At 49.0% G+C, this 14,048-nt stretch overlaps 1 protein-coding gene across 5 annotated transcripts in view; it reads right to left on the bottom strand.

The window, feature by feature from the left end:
• Window positions 1-291: 291 nt before the first annotated feature.
• FNIP1 (folliculin interacting protein 1) overlaps window positions 292-14,048 on the bottom strand; it is a 57,391-nt gene continuing 43,634 nt past the window's right edge. For all 5 annotated transcript variants that reach the window (XM_015875559.3, XM_015875560.3, XM_085518726.1 and 2 more), the window contains 7 exons: window positions 10,176-10,322; window positions 8,842-9,011; window positions 6,123-7,548; window positions 5,598-5,766; window positions 4,351-4,548; window positions 3,839-3,954; window positions 292-3,103 (listed from right to left, as the gene is read on the bottom strand). In XM_015875559.3, the coding sequence (XP_015731045.2) occupies window positions 3,025-3,103; window positions 3,839-3,954; window positions 4,351-4,548; window positions 5,598-5,766; window positions 6,123-7,548; window positions 8,842-9,011; window positions 10,176-10,322 (2,305 nt within the window). In that variant the 3' untranslated portion in view covers window positions 292-3,024. The remainder of the gene's footprint in view (window positions 3,104-3,838; window positions 3,955-4,350; window positions 4,549-5,597; window positions 5,767-6,122; window positions 7,549-8,841; window positions 9,012-10,175; window positions 10,323-14,048) is intronic.

Here is a 14,048-nt window from a genome sequence, read left to right as displayed (position 1 = left end):
CGCAGCTCCGGCCGCGTGCGCAGGGAGGCACAGAAAGGGAGGAATCATCCATAGGAAACACCGGCTGGCAAGTATGGGATCTGGGGCTGAGCTCACTGCCAAACCCTGCACACACGCTGCGATCAACCGCCCCAATGCGGCCATCTCTGCTCATGGAGAGACCCAAACAGAGCACCCAGCCCAGGGGGAGCCCAGGAGGGGCTGCAGCCAAACGTGGGGTGCTGCTGGTTTCACTGCGCCCAGCACCCAGTGGCTGCAGGCATAAAGAAGGAACACGCCGCATCCCAGAGGTAAACTGACATACTGTTTTATTGCACAAATTTCCCCTAAAATTGGGAATGGTTATTATAATACAAGTGCACATCTTGAGAAATATATACAAAAACAGAAGAGATAACAAGTATGTACATTTTACCCAGCATTTTACAAGTACCACCGTCTAAATAATTTAGAGAAAGCAAAAAAAAAAAAAAACAAAAACAAATTGTCATAAAACATCTATAATAACTAACAGAGAAAACACAGGCGAGGGGTCAAATCCTTTCTTTTAAATACTTTTTGTTCTTAGCAGCCCCGCGTTTGCCAACTGCAACACAAGCAGATGTGCTGATCCGTGTGCCTAGAACACTTGGTTTTCAGCCCAAAAATTAAGACATGTTAATGGAGGTTGGTAGTAGTGGGGAAAAAAGAACCCAAACACATTAGTTTTCTATCCATGTGGTGCAATGTTAAGTCCCAGTGCTCCCGTCCCGTACAGTTCCCTTTTAGCTCTGTTGCAGGTGGACGTACCGCGCTGTGCTCGTACCTGGGAGCCTCCAACCCCAACAGTTCACCGAGCAATGGGGAAAAGGAGAGCACACGTTGCACAGTGAGCACATCCCTGCGGGTGTGGGGCTGCGTCCTGGGTCAGAGCAAAGAGCCAAAGCTCAGCTGCTGAGCTCCAGCCTGTATTTCATTGCAAATGTGTTGACACAAGCGGGCCCCGACATCGTGCGCTCCATCCAGAGGCCGGATGTACTGCAGTTGTGTGGTGAAGAGAGGACATTTACAGGACAGGGGAGAGATGTATCCTCGGATCACACAGCAAACACGAGTTTCCTCCCTGCGGCACTCAGCACTGGATTCTATATACAAAGGAGCTTCAGATGACACTGCCTGGATCCGAGTGGGGTTACGTACTCATGTAGGCTCAGTCCTACATGGAAGCTCAGGGGATGCCCGTGCGGCTCTGCCCTGGAATGGAGCCCTCAGCTGCAGGGTTTAAATGCTGCTGAACAACAGCCTGGGTAAAGCCTGGCCCCAGCAGAGGAAGGAAGGAGAGTTTTGACATTGAGAGCAGCGGGGCAAGGATCTCTCCTATTGTTTTCAAGTTTATAATAGATTGTATTGAAAATAACTCTGCAAACAACAATAGAAGGCGTGCTATACTATTGAAAAGATGATTACTGAATGATATATTTATAGAAGTGTTTGTGCAGCTTAGTGACCAAGCGAACACATACCTCCTGCTTCTGTGAGTAATCCATGAATCCCACTATACCAAATGTCATCAGTGGGAACAGAACCTAAAATCAGCGACGTTAATTGGCTGCTAGGACAAATAAGCAAAGAAAAGTCTATAATGAAGTGTCCAGTTAAACTGAGGTAGTAGAGCCTTTGAAAACATAATCCACCTACCACTGTATATTTACATTACTTACACCAGACTGGTTCCATCAGCTATTCTTACAACTATTGTATATACAATGACAAAACAGTGATGGCTGAGTCAAGGAGAAATGCTGAGAATAAAATAAACAACATTTCCTGCTGGTAATTACACAAGTGAGTAGAAAAGGGATCCGAGCCATCTGCATCGAGGGGATACTCCGTCCAAAAATGGGTTGGGTTTTTCTATCCTATGGTGTCACCAATGTTCATTTTTTGTAGAGTGGCTTTAAAAAATACATCAATTGGTTACCTGAGCAATTAAGGGTAATAATAGTCTGTTCGCTTTCTCCCAGGTGCTTTGGTACAGCGACCCCCAGCTCTTTATTTCAAGAAAGACTGACTGCTGTCGAAAGGATTGAAGTTGCCAGAACATCAGAGGCCATGACAGACCATACACAGTCAGAGGTAATAGTCGAGGTGCTCTGGGGCCTGTGGGGAAACTTCAGCCTCTCCCTTTCTTTTTCTTGTTAACATTTTGGTTATGCTGTCAAGAAATGCATTACTGAATATAAAGCAACACTCAGGCATTATAAACACGTAATACTGGTTACAACATCCAGCCAAGAGAGAATCCCCCCACAGGTGCCTGGTGGCCCTTTCCTACCTTCCCCTCCCTGCCCCCTCAGCCCCCACTGTTTCCTCTCCCCAGGAGAAAGACCATAAATAAATGTTGGAGCTGAGTGTCATTAATGAGCTTTGTACAAAACAAACCAACCCTCCCCCTTTTGTTCTTCCCCAGGGAAGCATCCAGAATTCAACTGTTAGGTGAAAAAGGAGAAGTTGTTTACAAATGGCCGCAGCTTGAGAAGCACTGAGCTGGGGCTGAGGGCAGCTGCTGCCTTCGCTTTTAAAGTCTGTAATTGGCAACAGCAGCAAATATTTCTCCAAGCAGTTCTTCCGTGGGTTCCCCAGGATAAATCACAGTCAGGGATAAATCACAGTCAGCCATCGAAGCAGAAACTGCTAAAAATGCACATCTTCAGATTGCACCAAAATCTTCACTTCTCTGCAGCTGAAAACTCGGGCTGACTCATTTCTCTGCTTTCCTTCCTTTATCCTTTCTTTTTTTTGGGTGAGAGGAGAAGCCTCCAGTGGTTTTTGTAATGTGCAGCCACGTATCATAGGATCATTGAATCGCCGAGTTTGGAAAAGGCCTCTGAGACCATCCAGTCCAACACCCACCCAACATGGAGATGCTGCAGCTCCGGTAGCAGTTTGTTTCAGTGGCTGCAAGGAGAAAGTAGCCAGAACAAGTTGTCTTCCACTTTGTTTTCAAGGGAAATAAAAGGAAACGTCTTTGCTCTCTCTGGCATTTCAGAGCAGTATCTGGGCGACGTAAGGAGAGTGAGTGCTCGCTACAGCTGCCAGCAAAGGGAGGTCGCTGGATTCAATCCTGAAAGGAAGCAGAAGAGTCACGTTTAATCCAGAGCCGGGCTGAACATGTGCATTATAACTGCAGCACCAGCTCAAGGCGCAGTGTTTGTACTTGGGCTGTGAGTGTGCGCAGCTCAGAGTGGCAGAACATTGCTCAAGTAACACGAAAGGCAGTGACGCTTCTCTCCCAACACAGCGCTGCCAGCTGGGTTACAAACCCCAGCCACCAGCCTGCTTTTAACACCCCCTCCAGCCTCCTGCTCAGAGGCAGCAAAATGGGGCGCTGCAGCTGGGGGAGGAAAACAGCAGATCCCGCCCTACCCTCCGAGAGCAGCTGGGCAGCCAGGCAGAGGAGCAGAGCACCGGACTCAGCCATGTCTGCATCTACCGGGGGTTGTGGCACGGCTGCTCCCTGCCCCAGCTCCACACGTGCTCTGTCTGCCTTCCTGCTCACCCTGTTCCCTGTGCAGACATTCAGAGCCCTCCTGAAAACACCCCGTACACAGCTGCTCCACTGTGTCCCATGCACAGAGAGGCACAACGTGCTCTGTGTGACACTGAAGGCATTTGCTGCCCATAGGGAAAGTCAGCCTGGAGGACTCAGGTGCCCTCGCTGTGTGGTGATGCCAAACCAACTAAGGCAGGACAAGCCGTGCAGTGCTGAGCCCTTTGTGGGGGGCCAAGCAGCAGCCAAGGAGAAGCCTGCAGCCATGGCTGATTTGTGCCACTGCTCCAAGGCAGTCTGTGACCGTACCCCAGCACAACGCCCAGCTCCTTGACGTGAACTCTCATCTGGCCCTTGAGATATTCAGACAGCATCTTGCTTTTGAAATAGAGCTCCTGCAGCCGATCTTCCAGGTGCATGACACACTAGAAAGCAATGAAACATCGTGTGAGGGACAGGACAGCACTGCAGCCAAACCATACTAAACCAGCCTTAAAGCAGAACAGTACAGCTGCACTGTTCCCTTGTCATGCCTACAAGATTACTTAGTAAGATACTGGCAAATTTTCATTTACCAGCAAGGCTCCTGCTTTTGAGTAGATGTTTTTGATGCATTTTAAGTCAGAATTAACGTGACAGCCGTATTGGTTGCAGAGCAGTGTTTGAACGGACAACTTGAACAGCAGCATCAGGAGATACATTGCTGAGCAAAACTGGGACTAAACAGAAGTAAACTAGGCAGGAGTTTATGGCATCTTTAAGCTATGAAATAAAAGGGTGTTTTAAAATCATTGCTCCCCCGATGTTCAATTCATACTTACAAAGTTTGGAGATAAATTATGCTTGTAAAGCTGAAGAGTGGAATGAAGCAGGTTAGAGACGAGACTGGAGACCAACACTTCTTTGCCCAGCTTGTTATCAATCATCCGCCTCTGGCTGCTGGCCACCTGCACTGTCCATTTGTCTGTGTCTGCAATGATGCAGACAGCTTCTGCGATTGGCTCATCCAGAACAGGGTGCTGCAAACAGAAAACGAATAGAAGAACTCTGAGCACAACACACCACAAACAGGGCGAGCTGGGGAGCAATCCCAGCCCCCACGTCCTCCAAAACACAGGAACATGTGCTGAGAATTGCTTTCCATCTGCTAAAAGCAGAGCTTCAGTGTAAGTGAGCAGCCTTATCATTGAACGTTTTCTTCCAGGTTTGAACTGTGGCACCAGCTGACAACTTTATCTTTTGATATTTGATATGAAGAGCTCTGAATAATGAATGTAGGTTAAAGCAAACACTTAAAGTGTATTTTAAACCTTTGAAACTGGAAGCACCACCACCACCTCCGGCTTTTGAACGCCCCGTGTTGCTCGTGTGCTACCAAAGCACGGCCAGCAGAGGGAGCAAGCACCAAAGCGCTGGGCCCTGCTCTACAGCCCCGGAGGTTTCTAACACAGCACGTTTGGATGCCCTGAACACATTTCAGTCTGATCTGCTGGGAGGCACCTCCTTCTGAATGGCAGCTGATGGTTGGGAGCTGAGGGAGAACTGGACCTTTCCGAGCACTCCAGGGAGGCTCTCAGGAACTCACTAAAGCATTGTGCTGTCACCACGTGTTGTGGTCATGGCTGGTTTCCCACTCATCTCATGGCCACTAGAAGGGGGTGCAGGAAATAACGCACTCCCCAGCCACGTACCCATTCATGCAGGGAAGGGGTTCTGTGCAGAAGAGATGCACAGCAACCTGACTTGTGTCTCGTTCAACATCGCTGCAGGCTGCGGGCACACAACCAGCAGCAGTAGTTGTAGGCTGCAGTGCCTACAAGGCTGATTTCTCAGAGCCCCATCTTCCCAAGGGCACGCTGCTCTCAGAAGCCTCCGTTTTTGTGCCCCAGATCTATGAGGAAATAACAGTCCTTAACTGAGAGAGGAGAAAGAAATGGTGACCTGAGACTGGTGAAAGCTGAAGAGAGCTGTGACAGCAAATGCTTCCGCTTCCTGCAGATCTGTAGGTTTGAAAACATTTACCTCTCCCCACTGTGACAAATACACTTCCCAAATACAGCTTAATTACCTGCACAGCGTGAGACAGATCCGACACCAAGCAGTGTCTCAGCTTTTCATCGCTTCCTATTCCTTGCAGAACAAAGTCGGGGACGTACGATGAGCAGTAACCTCCGAGTAAGGAGCGTCCAAAATTGGCAATACTGGGCTGGACAGAGTTCACTTCAACCAGCTTTGACCTGCAAGAAAGGCGCTTCAGAGAGATGTGCAACAGAAAACACCAAATTCAGCTCAGGAAGAGGTTGCAGCCTCATGTTTCTCATATCTACTCTTACTTCCATTCAAGAGCTTTCTATAAGAAAATAAACAGTTTAAACTCAGCTCATCACGGAAAAAAAAAAGATACAAGCCAAGATCACAATACACAATGAATATCTTTTTCCAGACCACTGATCTCTCCATATTCTTTTACAGCCAGTGAGCTCCAGAGACGCTTTTCCAATCGCCGATGCCAAGTTAGCCTACATTCCTCCAAACATGTGACATGAGAAAAGGCTGCATCTTTTCTGGGCTCTTACAGCTGAATGGTACTTACCCAGGAAAAGGAATCTCATATTCTTCTGCCCAGTCTTCCTGCTCTCCTCCATAGTAGTTACTGCTCGGTCTGGTTAGCTCATGACCTGTGTCCTCACTTTCACTGTCACCCAGGGCGCTGTCTGAGCTCTCATTTCTTGGAATGTCCCAATCAATTCCCGGGGCCACCTTTTTCTCTGCGTTTTCTCTGTCCCCATGGGGGACACGAATAGAGATGTTCTCTCTTTGGTCCTGCTCAGCAAAGCAGTTTTTGTAGGTCTCCTGTCGCACAGAGTCCATAAATTTACCAAATTCGCTGGGTGTTTTGCTAGTCTTTGCACACAGCTTTTTAGAGAACTCTAAACCGCCATTGTGAGTGAGAAGCTCTGCAGCTGCTTGCCCTGGAAGATCATCAATAGTCCGGGTTTCAACTGAGCCATCATCAGTAAAATTGTCATCAAACAGACTCATGCTCTCAGCGCTGTACGCGTTTGCATTCCAGCTCTGATGCTCACCAGCAACTTGAGGAAAGGGTTCAGCTGTCCCACAGTCTCTATTTTGGTCCTCAACAGTTTGTTTAGCTTCACAGTTCTGATCAGCAGACACTCCTTCCTCCACTGCTGGCGGGCTGTGGTGCCTGGCAATTTGTTCCACGACTGCCTGGCTTCTGAGCTCTATGTCTGAGTCAGGTGACATGGAGTCTCCGATGAGGAAAGTCACCTTTGTCTGAGCTTCGGCAGCGCTGCAAGGAAAAGCGTCACAGAAGAGCTTATCTGGAGGTTTCTTTTCCACAGCTATCCCGGGTGACCTCGTTGCACCGATGGCCTGGCTGCCTGCTTCCAGCACGTCTTCATTCCTCCACACATTTGCTGTTGCTTCCAAACCAGATTCTGCCAACACACGTTTCTCTGGTGAAGATGACCCTGTGCACACCACGCTCTCTAGTTTAGTGTCCTGACAGGTTCTGGGTTGACGACCATCAGCAGCATCTTCCTGACCATCATCAGGAACAATAGTTCTGCTCTCATCTGAAGAAGTTTCCAGCTCCACCTTAGGAGTGTTTTGTGCGTCTTCTCTCTCTTGCTGTGAAACACCTTCTATGTTTTGTGCAAGAGAAATCGGGCATTTGCAGTTTTTACAGCTGCAGTTAGGAGTTCTCATTTCCTCAGACTCCTTTGGTAGCAAGTTACCCCTGTTCTTGTGCATTGTGACAAGCACATACTCCGATTCTTCTACTTCTCCTTTCTCCAGCGTGGTAGTTATAACAGTTCCAGGCATGACTATGGCTTCATCTTCCCCATTTTCTAGCAGATGCGTCTCCTGAAGTTCCGAGCATCTGATGAAGTAAGTGAGGAAATAAAGCAGCCTCTGTACCAGATCGTGTCTTTTGCCAACCACAACTGTTTTGGCTAATCTCACGGGTGATCCAATGGCCCCATACAGGTCACCTGGAACAGGAAATAAAAGGTGATTATTTTGCATCTTCAAAATGAACTCTTCTAACAGGCAGCTGTTGTGGCCATCTTTCAAAGGCAAGGCCCACAACAGAAGAATAGTGAGGACAGCTATGCTGTTATTCTGTTTTCAATACAGAAATTTCTAACGAAGCTGTTGGCATCATAAGTAAGATGACACGCTGGCCAGGGGGACATCTGATCTCACATAATAGGGAGTATTTGCACCACCTCACTTCAGTCCCAAGCTCTGGACGCTGGTCCATATTCCATATATAGTCATGGGAGAGAGGAGGCATCTGCTCTGAATTACCCTGGATAGCCTGGAAACTGGGCTGAACTTTTACCTACCAAAAGAAAGCCGTAAGGGGACACAAACCTATGCCAAGAATGTAGGCAAAAAGTGCCAGTGGCAGGTGCACAGCCGAAGCCAACCTTCTCTTCTCTCCCCCTGAGCTCTCCTATGGGTCAGATGGGCTGTTCTGGCAGCTTCGAAGACCAGTCTCCAGATTCACCTATATTATTCTGGAGGTATGAGGACACTGCATGAGAGCATGGAAAAGGGACATGGGATCTGAGAGGCGCTGAAGGCCAGCGCAACAACAGGAGATCCCTTGAGTCCCATCAGCTCTGCCATCATTCTCCTTGCCAAAAACCTGGCCATCCCTGCCTGTTCTGGAATAGGGTAACCTCAGAAAGCCTTCCCTTCCCCATCCAAGTGGAAGTTTGCGTGCAGAGCGAGACAACCTGCCTAGAGAGCAAGAATATCATCCTTTCTTCTCTACTCAGCAATTAAAGACAACACAACTCAATCAGCTGGGCTTTGAGACCTTACCCAGGTCCTGATTTCCTGTACTGTGTCACTCCTTTGCCCGTTGTGCTCATGGTATCTCCATTTCTCACCAAAAGATGGATTTTTCTAAATGTGCTTTTTCTAGAATCAAGCTTATCGATAGCAGCATCCCAAATAAATCAAAATGGAGTTTCTTTACAGAGGCGGGACAAGAGAAGGAACAGAATCCTCCATCATCACCAGGGCAGGAGATTTGTCACAGATGACTTTTTGGCTGCCATTTTACAATTGATACTGCCTTAAGAAATTATAGCACATGAAAAAAGAAAAAAAATAAATAAATGCAGTGAATATCTCTGAGCCTGAAATACACGCTTTAGTTTTGAGTAGGAAAAGAAACAGATAATTTCAGCTTGGATGGGGGGATGTACCACACATCCATGAATACCACCAGTTGTACTCCTTCACATAGTTTAAAGGTATTTGCCACGTACCGAGCTGTGCCCACAGCGGGTTGTATGGGTGAGTTTTGGCCAGCATGTCCACACTCTGGGAAGAATGCTTTTCCAGGAAGATCCGTATAGGCGGCTGTCCATTGGGCATCACCGTGGGGACCCAGGCCAGGTGGTTTGTCAGCACTGCGGTCAGGAGAGCTGGTAAAAACCTGAAGGCAAAATGTACAGTAGTGTGTCAAACAGACAGCACTTCCATGCTTCACATGGATGTGGGTGGCTAACAAAGCGATGGAGGTCATTCCTTAGCTCCTCTCCTCCCACATGCTCAGAGCTCTTGTTTAGAACATGCATTTCAAGTCAAATGAAAGACTTTAAACTTGTCTCAGCTCCTCTGTTTGGCAATTATCAGACTTCCTATTTTGCAAGCTGTGTTGTAAAACATCTCAAAACCACTCGATTTAGTTCTCTATAAGAAGAAGGCAGCCCTCTGTGTCCCCTGGGACACGACTGCTCCAAGGAGTCAATGGATGAGGAGGAAGGTGATGTGACCCAATAGCCAGGTGCTGTGCTCTTTCATGTAACTGTTACTCTGACGCAAAGTCCTTCATTCACAACAAGGAGGAAGGCAGCTCAGCCACAAAGGCTGCACTCTTACAAAGGGGTTTTCAATAGCTAAACAAGCAGGTAAAGCAGAAAAGCTTCCTGAGAAGTGCTCAGGGATTTCCTGCAGCGATGCAGTGCAGTTCCTGCCAGAGCCCTCCCCGTCCCTCCCAGGAGCAGCACATGAGCTCAGCCCGGGCTCTCCTGCACCGACAGATGGAGCTGGTGGCTCTGCAGCCAGGGAAGGGAACCAGACAAACCTCCCTGAGCCCCAGGTAATGCTGTGTGAGTAGCTCCAACCATCAGGCTCCCTATGGGTTACACCTAGCCCTGTTTCCTGAGCAGAGAGAGCCAAAAGAGGAAAGCAGACTTAAAAACAGATTGCAAAGATACAGGGCTCGCTTCTCTTCTACCTTCCATCAGTGTAAATCTTACTACAATGAAAATAAAGCAAACAAGCTCAAACAAATGACCATTTAAATGTAAATAAGAAGTATAGGACTCAGAATGACAGGAACTGGAAGATGCTCTTCCCAGCAAAAAAATCTTCCACTGCATTGGGCACCAGTTTTCACAAAGCACATCTGAACCCTCACAACCCGTACAGCTCCACCCTGACATGAGATGCCGTCTCATTGCACTTCTGCTTTAAAACAAAGCATTTACAAATAGTGTTCTGATCCTTTCTTGCTCATTACGATGAAGATTTTCAAAAGCCAGCTCAAATTATTGGCACAAACCATGTGTGTCTTTAAAAACTCAAATCCACCTACTGATTTTTTGCAGCATTTTCCATCAAGAAGGTGAACTCCTTCATGAAGCGGTGGCACAGCTGGTTCTTCTCTGGAGTCCCTGACATCATGGTAAGCCAGACGGGCTCCCCGATGCGTGGCATGGTGTACAGGTTGCAAATAGTTGTTCTGGAAAACAAACAAACATCAGAACATTGATGGGGACTCATCTCTTTGAAAGGGCAGATAACAGCAGGAAAAGGGGAAATGGTTTTAAGTTGAAGGAGGGAAGATGTAGGTTGGATGTCAGGGGGAAGTTCTTTACTATGAGAGTGGTGAGGTGCTGGAACAGCTGCCCAGAGAGGCTGTGGATGCCCCGTCCATCCCTGGAGGTGTTCAAGGCCAGGTTGGATGGGGCCCTGGGCAGCCTGGGCTGGTATTAAATGTGGAGATTGGTGACCCTGCCTGTGGTGGGGGGTCGGAGCTTTGTGATCCCTGAAGTCCCATCCAACCCAATCCATTCTGTGATTAAAGAAAGCAAAGAAGGGCAGAGATCCTCACTCCAATCACTTATTGCAGCACTGAGGCTGTGCTGCTCTTTCTCCCAGCAGGAATCCCCACCCTGGAGCAGCCCTGCAGGTCCAGGTGTGTGTGGCTGAGCTCCCTTGAGCCCAGCAGCACTCACTGCCCTGCTCTGAATGGAGAGCAGTGAATGATTTTGTTGGGGTTATTTCCCTGCTTTCGCTGCATTTCATTCACAATTCGTAACTGCTCCATGGTTAATCTGTGACTAGAGCAGATCCACACGTACCTGATTTATATTAGTGCCCTGAGTTGCTCTTTGCTGTACCAAGTGGTGCATCCCCTTGTGCTCACACAGGAGGGACCGGGTTATGCTTTAACTCAAGTACAGCGTTAGAGCATCAGCTGCCCCATGGCTTCAAGGTTTACACACCTACCCACACCCTTCTGACTCCACAGACAGCAGATGCATTCCTAGAACTTGGGCTTTGCAGTAGAACACCAGACTGTAACCCCTCTGATTGCTGCTGAACTCAGCTAAACCGACCCATGGTTCTGTTTTAAAGGCAATGCCTACAATGATGGGTACTCTTCAAACCGACACTTTCATCACACTAAAAAGTTAAGCCTGAACAGAAAGACCCACAAGGAAATGAGTGATCAGCTCAGGTTTCTCCCCACCTCATGCACTGCTTTTTCCAGAAGCGGTGCCTTTGTTACACAAGACAAAGATTCATGTTACCCCAGAAATGCCTCAGATTAACACAGACCCGCGTCGGTCTGAGACTTAGAGCAGTCCCAGGGCTGTGGCAGTGGCTGAGCACGTCAGACAAGCACACACTTGGGCTGCAGCTGCCAAATTTTCAGCGGTTTCACATTTAAAGTGAAAGTGTGCAGCAGAGCTGGCAGCAAGTGCAGTGCGTGGCTGCAGGGAGGGAGCAGTGGGGGTGATGGTGGGAGGCTGGTGGAGTTCTCTACCTTCTTCTGCCTTGTTTTTGCCTGCATCCAGGCTTAGGCCTCTAGCAGAAGGACATGGAGCCGTGCCCAGAGGGCCACAAGGGTGCCCAGAGGTTGGAGCAGCTCTCCTGTGGGGACAGGCTGAGAGCTGGGGGTGCTGGGCCTGGAGAAGGGAAGGCTCAGTGAGACCTCCCTGCAGCCTTCCCATTCTTGAGGGGAGCTTGTAACAGGAGGGGAGAGGCTGTGCATGAGGGCAGATAGCTTACAGATGCTCACTGTACCCCTGGCCCAGGCAGACGCTGCTCCCCATTGATGCTGCTCTGCTGGGCACACATGTGCAAGGGCAGCAGCAAGCAGTGAGCTGGGGCCAGCAGTGGGGTCATGGGGAGGCAGCTCTATGCTCACTGCCCATAGACCAGAGTGGAGGCGAAGGAGGCCCAAATAAAGGGGGAGATCCCAAGCCTGTGAATTTAAAAGCTGGCTGAGTTTCAAAGCCCAAACCAAGCATCAGACCCTGCAGACACAGCTGACTGGAGATAAACGCAACAACTTAATCTAAAATAAAGCTTATTTCTCCTTCCTATGCAAACTACCCAAGCCAAGCCCCCCGCAGCCAGCAGCTCCACCGCTTTGAAGAAGAGAAACTACTTCTCAACTAAACCCAACATATTAAAATATTTGTTTTCGTTGAAAAGATAGACCCAGTCTTGTGATTCGTTATTTACTATTCTGGTAACCCTGGCTGCATCTGCAGCCGATAGTGTTTCCTCAGAGACAGATCAGATTGCTCTGGCCGGCAGCCAGCAGGCATGTGACTGCAGCACGGGGAACCTCCATGCCGAGCCCGCAGCCGCCAGCACGGAGCAAGGGCAAGGATTAACTGCTTGCCAGCCCTGCGAGCACGCTGCAACGCTCTCCTTCGGCTGGGGAGGAAACAAAACAAAGCCATCAAATAATAAAACAAAGAAGTGCAACAAAAAGTGAATGTTTTTAAAGCAAAGCGATGCTTTTTTTCCTTTAGTTAGCTGGATTTTTTAAAAAAGCTAGCAATCAATAATTGCAGTTAACCCTTTTGAGTACCCCCTTCCCTCACTCGCCTTCCCCCAGCATCCCATGGTGGCACACCAAGGGGGCACAGCTGGCAGCAGCCCCTGCTCTCCTGAAGTTACAGCGTGCTTAAAGCATTTGAAATCATAGATTGGTTGGGTTGGAAGGGAACCTTAAATCATCCAGCCCTACCAACAGCTGCCCTCAAAGCTCAGGCAGCCCAGCACCCATCCACAGCTATGGGCTCCTCCAGGGATAGGGCACCCACAGCTCTGGGCAGCAGTTCCGGCACCTCACTGCCCTTGGAGTGAAGGATTTCTTCCTCATAGCTGACCTTAATCTCCCCTCTTTTAGTTTAAAGCTATTCCCCATTGTCCTATCACTATCAGACATGCAAGAAGCCACTCTCCCTCATCTTTACAAGCTCTCCTCATGCTCCCGGGAGGCTGGAATCAGCATGGGTGGGAGCAAGGGGCACTCTGAGGCTGTGGGGCTGCTCACCAATGGCACTGACAGCTGGGGGAGAAAGCAGCCTCTTGATGAGAGGTGATGGCCTCAAGTTGTGCCAGGAGAGAACCAGGTTGGATATTTGGAGAAACTCAGTGGCTGGGCACTGGCACGGGCTGACCATGGAGCGAAGAGTCACCAGTCTGGATGTGTTCAGAATGGTGGGGATGTGGCACTGGGGGACATGGTCAGTGTGCATGGTGGGGTGGGGTGGGGATGCACTTGGTGATCCCAGAGGTCTTTTCCAACCTCAACAACTCTATGAGGCAGCCTATCCCTGCAGCTCCCCTTCCCCATCAGCAATGCACTGCTGACCCTGGCACGGTGCTGGGAGCTCCAGTGTAACAACAAAGCTCAGCAACTTCTTGTGCAGTACTTCCAAAAAGAAAAACCATCAGTGGTTTGTAAAACTTCCTGCACATCAGTTTGCTCCCTGCCCTCGTTCCCACCTCCCATAGTGCAGGGTTTCCCTGTGCAGGGGGTAAAACCTGCTGCTGTTCACAGCACCATAAGCTGCTTAAAAACTGCTGGCATAAAGCAGGATGGAATCTGGCTGCCAGGAAGGAGCAGAGGGTGTTTCCCCGGGCCTGCACACGCTGCCTCCTCAGCACTGCTCCACAGGTACCCATCAGCTGCAGAACCAGCACTGCATCAGCCTTGGGGACTGAGGGAGCTGAAGTGTTTATGCAAGTACAGTGGCTCATTTCATAAGTCATGTGTCTGCACATCTGACATCCACAGAGAGTTTTAAGCCTTTAAGTCAAGTGCTCATAGCCAAATCCATCACCGCTTCAGAACACAGAAATTGGTGCAGAGTGAGTAATGGCACAAGGGCAGTCCTGGAGCCGGGCACCACACTGTGCCAATGGCATTGATCTGCAG

The sequence above is a fragment of the Coturnix japonica genome, chromosome 18 (genome assembly GCF_054131305.1).
Source record: "Coturnix japonica strain WE chromosome 18, WE-NBRP24, whole genome shotgun sequence".
Lineage (NCBI taxonomy): Eukaryota > Metazoa > Chordata > Aves > Galliformes > Phasianidae > Coturnix > Coturnix japonica.
Note: the sequence above shows the minus strand (reverse complement) of the source record. Positions and strands in the feature narration are given on the sequence as shown.